At 38.7% G+C, this 10,381-nt stretch overlaps 1 protein-coding gene and 1 pseudogene across 1 annotated transcript; one reads left to right on the top strand and one right to left on the bottom strand.

Moving 5' to 3' along the window:
- Window positions 1–8,500: 8,500 nt before the first annotated feature.
- LOC126609278 (60S ribosomal protein L9-1-like) lies at window positions 8,501–9,285 on the bottom strand (annotated as a pseudogene).
- Window positions 9,286–9,561: 276 nt separating this feature from the next.
- Window positions 9,562–10,083, top strand: LOC126609276 (5'-deoxynucleotidase hdd1-like). Its single transcript, XM_050277234.1, has 2 exons — window positions 9,562–9,711; window positions 9,829–10,083. The coding sequence occupies exons 1-2, from the start codon at window positions 9,562–9,564 to the stop codon at window positions 9,955–9,957; spliced, it is 279 nt and encodes a 92-aa protein (XP_050133191.1). The 3' UTR covers window positions 9,958–10,083.
- The last annotated feature ends 298 nt before the right edge of the window (window positions 10,084–10,381 follow it).

Below are 10,381 nucleotides of genomic sequence, written 5' to 3'. Positions count from 1 at the left end.
CTCATTAGTGATAGAGGCTCTCACTTTTGTAATCGAACCATTGAAGCTTTGCTCAAGAAGTACAAAGTGACGCATAAGGTATCCACCCCTTATCATCCTCAAACCAATGGGCAAGCGGAAGTTTCAAATCGGGAGATCAAGCAAATTCTTGAGAAAACCGTGGGGCCTTCAAGGAGAGATTGGAGTTTGCGCTTGGACGATGCATTGTGGGCCTATCGTACGGCCTACAAAACCCCTCTAGGTATGTCACCTTTTCGCCTCATTTATGGTAAACCATGTCATTTGCCCGTTGAATTGGAACATAGGGCGCATTGGGCTGTGAAGACCTTCAACATGGACATAGATGCAGCCGGGGTGCATAGAAAGCTCCAACTAAATGAACTCGAGGAGATTAGGCATGACGCTTATGAGAACGCTCGAATTTACAAGGACAAGACCAAGGCGTATCATGACAAGATGCTTCGTACCAAAACATTCTCCAAGGGGCAGAAAGTGCTCCTATTTGACTCTCGCCTTCGGTTATTCCCCGGTAAGTTACGTTCCAAGTGGATTGGGCCATTTATTGTTACTAATGTCTTTCCTCATGGTGCAGTCCAAGTCCAAAGCTTGAAAACAGGACATGAAATCAAGGTTAATGGGCATCGATTGAAGCCCTATTACGACCTGTTTGAGGAGCATGTGGTGGAGGATCTATCCCTCCATGCTGTGGGCACCAAAGATCATTGATGAATGATAGACGTCCGGCTGCACGACGTTAAAGAAAGCGCTTCTTGGGAGGCAACCCATGGAAATAAAGAAGACCTAGGAATTTCCGACTCCAAAACCAGGTGTTTGCGTTCTTTAACCCTCCTCTCTGTTGCTTTTACTTTGCCATGTTTATCATGTTTCCTCGTTGTTTGTTTGTTTGCTTTTGTGTGAGTTTATGTTTGAAACATTGAGGACAATGTTAGATTTAAGTGTGGGGGGGGTAAACAAGTTGCTGTTGCATGATTTTCGTGGGATTTTATTCACCTATCACTTACAATGTTGTTTCTTGTTGTTTTAAGTGTTTTTAGTGTGTTTTTAAGCATGTTAGTATGTTTTGACATAAAAATCCGAAAATTTGACAAAAATTTGAAAAAATTGTTTTGAAAAAGCCAAAAAGAGTTGTTTTTGTGTGTTTGTTTGTGTCTTAGGGTACCTTCCAACACAAATAATGGGATTTGGTTTTTAATTGCCTGACTGTTAAAGAAAGTTATAAACATGGATGGAAGTTTGATATGCTCTTGATTTATGCTTGGTTATAGTTATAGTTTACGAATTCACATGTAATCACAAAGAAAAAAATCAGTTTTTGTAACATGCTTGAAGGAAGGAACTCAAACTAACACTACAACCTTGAGAGACTTGAGCCTAATACGTTCTTTGGAGAGTTATTAATCTGTGCATTTTTGTATTCTAAAGTCGTTGCATGATCTCATCATTCTTTGCTTGGTTGCTACTTAGAAGGCGTTTCATCATTTAGTTCCAAATACTAGAACTTATGCCCGTTCCATTCAAATCATGACATTGATTTGCATAACACATATTCAAGATGAAGTTGTGTAGTGAACTAGAGCCAAAAAGCTTATCCTGTGCATATTTGTTTAAGTTTAACCCCGTTGAGCCTTGTTTAGCCTGTTTTCTTTATTAAACCACATTTCCCTTACCTAGCCTAGATTAGGACTATCCATACCCTTGTTTTTAAAGCATAATGAAGCATGACTTAAAATGAATTCCTTTGGATTGTCCTTATGCAGAAAACAAGTGTGGGGGAATGAGATTTTTGTGTTTTGTGTGCCAAAAGAAAGTAATAAGGCACGGGTTAAAAAAAAAAAAAAAAAAAAGAGTTTGAAATAAGTGAGGAAAGGCTCACAAGTGTTGTTTGTTGTAGAAAGGGTCCAAAAAGTTGAAATCGGCCCTAAAAAGTTGAATGAATAACCCCATTGTGTTTAAAGTTAGTTGCTGCATTCAAAAGGAATTCTAAGCATCAATTTCATTACTTTGCTTATTATGCTTTAATAAACGTTTGTTTCCTTACCTTTCATTGTTAGCCAATCACCCCTAACCCCGTTACAACCCTTAACTTCAATCTTGAGTGTTATGTGTTTCAATATGTGGAGTTTGGGATTGGTACGAGCATATGGTGTCCCTGGTTCTCGCATCTAAGTAGTAGCATTCCAGTCATGAGATCATATCTATACATGCTTAATAACTCCAGAAATTGCTTTCTTTGCTATAAACATATGTGAGTGTTCGTTTTCATGTTTACATCAATCTTCTCACATACACCTAGTATAGGGTGTGTAGTCAAAAAATCGGAGTGAAAATAAGAGTGTATCTTGTAAGGAATTGAGCAGATTCTCTAAGGCATGTTACTACATTCAAAACATAGTTTTAATTGGTTATATGTGAACTAGTATGTGGTGACTATGATTAAGTATGTGCTCAAGGGTAGGGAAGGCCAAAATATGTGGTTATGATGATCTTTTGCATGTCATGTTGCATTGAAAATCCCTAAGGTAAATATTGGAAGGTTTAGGTTTTGTTTTGTTCTTATGTTTTGTTTCTTTGTTTTGCTCGAGGACTAGCAAAAGCTAAGTGTGGGGGAATTTGATAGGAGCATATTTATGCGACTTAGTATGTTTGTTTTCGTGCATTTATGTTCTTAGTTCTTAGTTATGTTAGTAGTTTAAGCCATTTTTGTGTGTTTGTAGGTTCTATGGGCCAAGGATGCAAGAAGATGCATTTTGGAGCATTTTGGAGCATTTTTGGGCTAAGATTGGATGGTGCAAACATGGAGACATGAGGATGGACGTTTTGGGCTTTTGTGTGTGCAAGTATGTGTGTGTAATTGCAAGGATAAACACATGCAAAGAAGCCCACATGCAAACTCAAGGCAAGAGAGGGAGAAAACACATGCAAAGAAGCTCACATGCAAAGTGAAGACAAAACTCATGGCAAAGGTGAAGGAATTGTGTGTGTTTTGTGATTGAAATGATGAAGCATGTGTGTGCAAATGCAAAGGGGATCTAAACATGGACAGAACATGTCATGTGCAAAGGAGAAACAAAGATGACAACACACACATGCAAAGAAGAAAACAGCAAGAAAGGCATGTGCAAAAGAGAAACATGGACAACCAACAAATTCGTCAAAACTGCCTGTGCAGATTAGCTGACTTTGGAAGCATGTTACGAACAGATCCGAATGAATGAGAGAATGAGCCTTATATGCTTGGAAAGCTACGGATGTCTATTTTCTGGAGAAATTTACAGATTGTTAATATCATTTTTCTAGAAGAAGTTATGGGCATTTTAACACGGAAAGGTTTAGAAACGGGCTAAGCAGATTTGGCTAATAAAAGGCACTTGTTTTGTGTTTTGCTTTGTCATCAACACTCAGCAGCAAATGGGGTTATGATTACACTCATTTGTCTTTGGAGCAAGTGGAAATGCACAGCTAGAAGAGAAGGCACAACACATGCAAAGGAAAGGAGAAACATGGGCTGAAAATGTGGGTGTTTGGTGCTTGAAATGATGAAGCATGTGTGTGTAAATGTAAAGGAAAATAGGGCAGAAAATGTGTGTGTGTTGTGGTTGAAATGATGAAGCATGTGTGTGTAAATGTAAAGAGGAAACATGCCAACACACACCCACACAAGCTCACATGCAAAGGAAATGGAGTGGTCCTATCTCAAGCCTATAAATACCACCTTCCATATTCATCAAGGATAACAGATTTTCTCTCCAAATTTAGCCAAAAACCACCCCTAGCCACACCACCCATCAATCCTAAACCTTTCCATACCATTCCCCATCCATTCTACACCATAAAAACCACCCAAAACCGTCCAAAACCTCTAGTGCCGCAGCTTGCAAGTAAGGAAGGAGAAGGAACATCTTGTGCCGTGCCTAAGCCCAAGCCTTGGGAGTGTTGGAGCATTTCTAGGTGTTTTCTATCTTTGATTTCAATGTCTAATTTTATGTATCTTTGTTTTGCAAGTATGAGGAACTAAACCCCCCTTTAGCTAGGGGGTGATTCGAAACTATGTTTATGCTTGCAATATGAATTGATTATCTTTGGTTGGAATTTCATAAGTTGTGGATTCAATTTGTTTAACCGTTTGATTGATAACTTATTTATGTATGTTTATTGAGAGTGTACGCTTAATTTTCATGCATAAATATGACGCTAGAATATAAGTGAGTTTCACCTAATCGTTATGAACTTATATTCACAAGTAGTGGAGGTTGCTTATAAACAATCGCGTTAAATGAATTCTTGGCACTAGTTTCATGCTTTTCATAGTAACGAATGCCTCGTCAACACTTATAGTTTTCATGATGCTTAATGATCTTTGATTGTATCTTTATTGTGCTTTTCACGTAAAGGACTTTTGGAGAATGTTGTGAATTGCGTTGCGCAAACCCATCCAATTCATTAACTTAAGGAGAACTTGACGGTTAATTTAAGCGGACCTAATTAACCTAGGGTGTTGAGTTTCATAATTTATTGAAAGACCAACTGAGAATCGATCTTGTATTGCAAGTGTGACATGTGTGGAGAAGAACCCCTTAAGCTATTCCATCATCCATATTTTTCATTGCATTCATATTTACATTTTGCCCTTAATTATAATCTGTCCATTTAATTTAATCTCGTCAAAAACAACTCAATTTCCCCCCCCCCCATATTTTGTTAAAGTCTTAGTCGTTCAAATCTATCTTATTTTATGCTTTTAAGTATTTGGAGTCTTTTGAACTTGTTTTGAGTCTTTTGGTTTGTCTTAGTGTTTTAAAAGTTAGTTTTATTTATTTGAGTCAAGTGTTTAGCACCCCTAGTTAATCCCCGGTTAGAACGATCCCTACTTACATCATTACTACAATTGTCACAAATAGGGTTTAATTTGTGTGTCAAGTAATTTTCACATCAACACTATCACTATTTCTTAAACCGAATGCTGACTGTTTTTGAAATTGAACATGAATACTACACTATATATGAATTTGAACACGTGTACTATTTATGAAATTGAACACTGGTAAAGTCACTATTTCTTAAACCGAACGCGGACTATTCCTGAAATTGAACATAAATACTACATTATTTATGAAACTAAACGCTAATACAATTACTATTTCTTAAACTGAATGCTAATACAATTACTATTTCTTAAACTGAACGCTGATTATTTCTAAAACTGAACATATGTACCACACTATTTCTAAAACTAACAAAGGCATGAACAGACACCTAGCTAGCGATTCGAACACAAGTTTCCACATACTCCCTAGATCGCTTAGGTAGACTCAATATTATAATTAATTACTAATTATAGTAGCATCAGCAAAACCTTGTTTATAAGTTGTCATAGCATAGACTTAATTAAGCCAACAATGTGCGATTAAAAATCTTTATTTTAGTAATACAGAGATACTCTCTTTAGCTTCAAATTAAAAAAGTTAGTGGTTACCGCCCCAGACATTTTTTTCTTGCTTAATGGCCCTGATATGATATAATTATAATTAATTAATTAATTAAGTAGCACAATTATATTAACTACATTGTAAAAGATGAAGAATTGGTACAAAAGAAGATGAAGATGATAGAGAGAAAAACAAGAAAGATTGTATTGATTAAAATGGAGAAAATGTATACAAAAGAACTTAAGGAAATGATAGCTATATAATCCCTTATATAGCCATATAACCTAATTACAATAATACCCTTCTAACTATACTAACCAATCTTATCCTTATGACAACCTACCAACACATTTCAACTAACTGTATTCTTCATTACTAAGTAACCATGTCATCACTAATGACTATGGTTAATACTCCCCCCTCAAACTGAACTTGGTGTAGCCAAGTGAAGGTTGAACGAGCTAGAACGCTGAAACTGATCTGGAATGGCAAGACCAAGATGGCTGCAGGGGCTGTTGTCGTTCATCAATTCTGCCATGTTGGCTATTTCTCATTTATTGGTGGTGGTGCTGTGATGGCACAAGATGTTCCAAAGTACATGATGGTTGCGGGAGAAAGAGATGTGCTTCGTGGTCTTGGTCTGAACATACCCAACAAATTGTCGACTGTGAACTGAGAATCCATAGGTGACACTGCCAAGAAACTAAATCTACCAAGGAGAATGACACTCCCAAGAAACTAAACTACCATGGAGAATGACACTCCAAGAAACTAAATCTACCAAGGAGAATGACACTCCAAGAAACCAAATCAGCCAAGGAGAATGACACTCCAAAGCACAACACAAATCTCACACTTCTACTAAAAATACCAAATAAGGAGACTGACACTCCATGAACACAAATCATACTGCAACTTAGGAGAATGAAACTCCAAATCATACTTCAACTTAGGAGAATGAAACTCCAAGATTCATAGAAAGAATGACACTTTCTTCTTTAAATTGACAAGAAAACTAATACTTGCAGATATCAACACATCAAGACCACAGCTACACTTCAATTAAACCTTGAAAGTACATCAAAGACCACAGCTTCAAGAAATAAGCGTTTCAGATCACCAAAACAATTCCAAATGACTGCTATCAACACTTTGATTATCTATCGCACAACCCATATACCAGAATTCATTTACCAATTCAGAAGAACACATAACCAAAATCCCCAAATCAAATTCGAGAAAAGAACCCAGATGAAGAAAATATGAACAATATCACCTGATACGAATCAAATCTTCGAACACAACCCACGAACAATCCGTCGAACACCTTGGTAGCCCAATCGCCTAAGAGCCACGAACAATCCGTCGAACAGCTTTGTAGCTCAGTCGCCTAAGAATCACCATAAATCTTTGAACAAGACTCTGATTTCGTACCTCTGCAACAACCCTTGAAGACGATAACAGCGGAAGAATCAGGATCGAAAGACTCCGCTCAAATTCTCAAACTTTTATCGAATCCATGGCGCCAGGAGGAACAGAGCTGAAGCCATTAAAACACAAGGTCTTCTGGGCAAACCAACAAACGATGATAGCGGCACCCAGATCAACGGTCGACATCCGCCAGGCCCACTACCATCCACGGCTTCGCTCAGTCCGGCGAATTTCTCCTTTCTATACCAAGAATGTAGAGCAGATATGCAAACTACACTAAGAATGTAGAGCAGATATCACCTAAGAAGATCCCATATCACAAGGCAGACACAACAGAGAATCAAGAAACTGACAACATCCCAAATCTGCAAGAGCTTTCCACACCAGAGAAGGGAACACAGAGCAGTGACAAATATAGAACTCAGAGAGCTAATCTGCGAACACTACTAAGAAGAAAGAAATAGACCAATAATCTTGAAATCACTCTTTGACATTTCGTCAAACAAATAATGTGCAAGAATGCACTTGCCAATTGAGGATGACATTTGAAGAATCGGTGATGTCGAATTTGAGGACATAACTTCACATGAAAATTCTGAGCTGGGCAATATGTCAAACACCTGGACTGCAGCGAACAAGAAGCATACAAGTTTGGGAAACACCAAGAAGTCGAGAATCCGACCCATACAACTCTAGCTCCGACTAAATCCTTGTTGTCACCGACCCAAAGGATCAAGATTCAAGCTTCATACGAAGAAAAATTCACCACAATTCCAAAGACCAAGATATCATATCACCGATGATCTCTGATCACAACCCAAAACGAAAATTTACCCAGAAAATACATAACGAACTGAACGACGAAATCTGAAACTGCAGTTCTTGAGCGAAATCGAATGGCATCGTGGGGGCAGGGAGCGATTCTAAGCTCAAGCAGATGCTGGAGAAGAAGATTCCAGAGATTCGGTGGCACATCGAACGGAAGGTGAGTAAGGAGTTCGGCGATTGGCTGGTGGAGATCTTCTTCCCGCCGCCTCGCCGACGAAGCTTGCCGATCGCCAATTGACCGAGGTTCTGACTCACCAAGCTGAGGAGCAGAGCCGCCTCAGCCTCAAAGACACTGTTTACGCTTTGGAAGAGGACGTCCAGTCCGTCGGCCTCGCTCTTCTCTCCTCGCTCGATGCCTTCGTTTGATGAAAAATCCCAATACTAAACACAAAACCCTCGGAAGAAAAAAAAATACGCGGAAATGAAAGAAAGTAATGAAGAAAAAAAAATAGAAGAGGAATCGACCACCAAGATCCATGGCGTGAGCCTTGGTGGCTCTGATACCATATTAACTACATTGTAAAAGATGAAGAATTGGTACAAAAGAAGATGAAGATGATAGAGAGAAAAACAAGAAAGATTGTATTGATTAAAATGGAGAAAATGTATACAAAAGAACTTAAGGAAATGATAGCTATATAATCCCTTATATAGCCATATAACCTAATTACAATAATATCCTTCTAACTATACTAACCAATCTTATCCTTATGACAACCTACCAACACATTTCAACTAACTATATTCTTCATTACTAAGTAACCATGTCATCACTAATGACTATGGTTAATAAATTAAACAGTTGAGCAAGATACATCTAAGCCATAAATTATAAATCCAGATGACCTTGTTATGCAATCTACTACACAGTTGAACACGGGTACTACAAATACAGCAAAAACAATCGAACATTCAACAGAACCCACAACCGTCAACTTTCTCACCTTCTTTTCACCCAAAAAGTTACGGGTCTCGATCGACTTGGTCTCATTATTGATGGAAGCATTGATGAGAAAATGCGCATACACGAAATGCATCTTGTAGCGGTACCCCTTGGTGACGTCGGTGATGAGATTTCCAACATGGGAGAGGGCGGTGCGGATGGAGGCCCTGGTTTTGTTGGAGCCGAACCAGGCCTCAACCTTCAGCTTCCGCTTTTCGGTTCTCCTCGTCGGTAACGAGCTGAACGTCCAAGTTCAAGTGCTTGAAATTACGGATGACCTTCCCGTGACGACCTTCGACCTCAATGATCTTGGGGTGGACCTTCGACCTCAATGACCTTGATACTGTCGGGGATGTCTATGGTCTCAGAGGACAGGGATGGTCTTCATCTCCGCTACTCTGGTTGTCTCTCTCTGGGGCTCTGGTTGGTGAGTGGGTGCGATTTGGGCGAGACCAGGGAAAAGAGATGGAATTGCCCAGATGAAAAGAGATAAGGATTCGAGATTATGGAGGTAGAGAATATCAGAGAGCTCCAGAAGGGAAGAGAATGTTAAACGGACACACACTTGCCGTCAAGGGCAAACTTTTTTTTTGAACAAACGATATTTTATCTATACTTAAGATAGAGAGGGTACATTAAGTCTCACAATAGGCTAGCAATAATGTGATTCAAATTCATTTTTAGCGAGAATCAAACTTAAAACTTCTCACTTATAAGTGAAGAGAAATGTACTACATCGTAAATGGGAGTTCTTAGGTTCGATACTCGTTAAAGATGAATTTAAACTACATTATTGCTAGATTGTGAGTCTTAGTCTATTCCCCCACCCATGTAGAGAATATGTTTGTTTAAACAAAAAAAATCCTCTTCGTCTCCCACAGTCCCACTTCAACTTCTAGGGTTGCTCATCGTATGGTCACGGAGGCTTCGTCGTCGTTGCCATCCGCCACCGGCCGTCCCGTTTCCAATGCAGACCATGAACTGATCTCATCTTCTTCTTCCTCTTCGTCGACTCTCACTTCCTCTGCCATTGATTTTCTCTCGCTCTGCCACCGTCTTAAGGTAATCAAATATATGAACACGACTTAGTGGTTTTGTTTGGATGCGGGAATGGGTTTTGTATTGTTTGGTTTCGAACTTTAGAGTGAGTTTTTGGTGGTGTTGTTGGTTGTGAATTAGACGACGGAAAGAGCTGGATGGGTGAAGAGAGATGTGAAGGATCCAAAGTCGATAGCTGACCATAAGTACCGGATGGGCTCAATGGCTCTCATTGCTTCCGATATCCCCGGTGTCGATCGAGACAAGTAAACTCTGTAAAACTCTTCCTGTTTTATTAATGGCATTTCTTAACATTTTTTGTTAATATTTTTTTTACTTAATTTCAGCTGTATTAAAATCACCATTGTTCATGATATTGCTGAAGGTCAATATTACTCCAATAAACTCTGTAAATTTTCATTTTAATGTTCAATAATGGAAATGAAAGGCTACTTGTACTACGGTCCGATGATATTTTCTACACTCGTAAGTGACAGGTCTTAGATCCGAATCTCGTGGATGGCGAATTCAATACCAAATTAGGTTACCCATTGTGTGGTGTAGACATCGAAATTTCGGTGAAATAAATGTTGATCAATAATTAAAATTTCAACGCTCACGTGTCACATAAAGTTTACACATAGCGTGTGACTCAACGAAAAATTAAAATAAATCGGAAAAGTCATCAAATAAG

This window comes from Malus sylvestris, chromosome 16 (genome assembly GCF_916048215.2).
Source record: "Malus sylvestris chromosome 16, drMalSylv7.2, whole genome shotgun sequence".
Classification (NCBI taxonomy): domain Eukaryota; kingdom Viridiplantae; phylum Streptophyta; class Magnoliopsida; order Rosales; family Rosaceae; genus Malus; species Malus sylvestris.
This window is presented reverse-complemented; position numbering and strand designations above follow the sequence as displayed.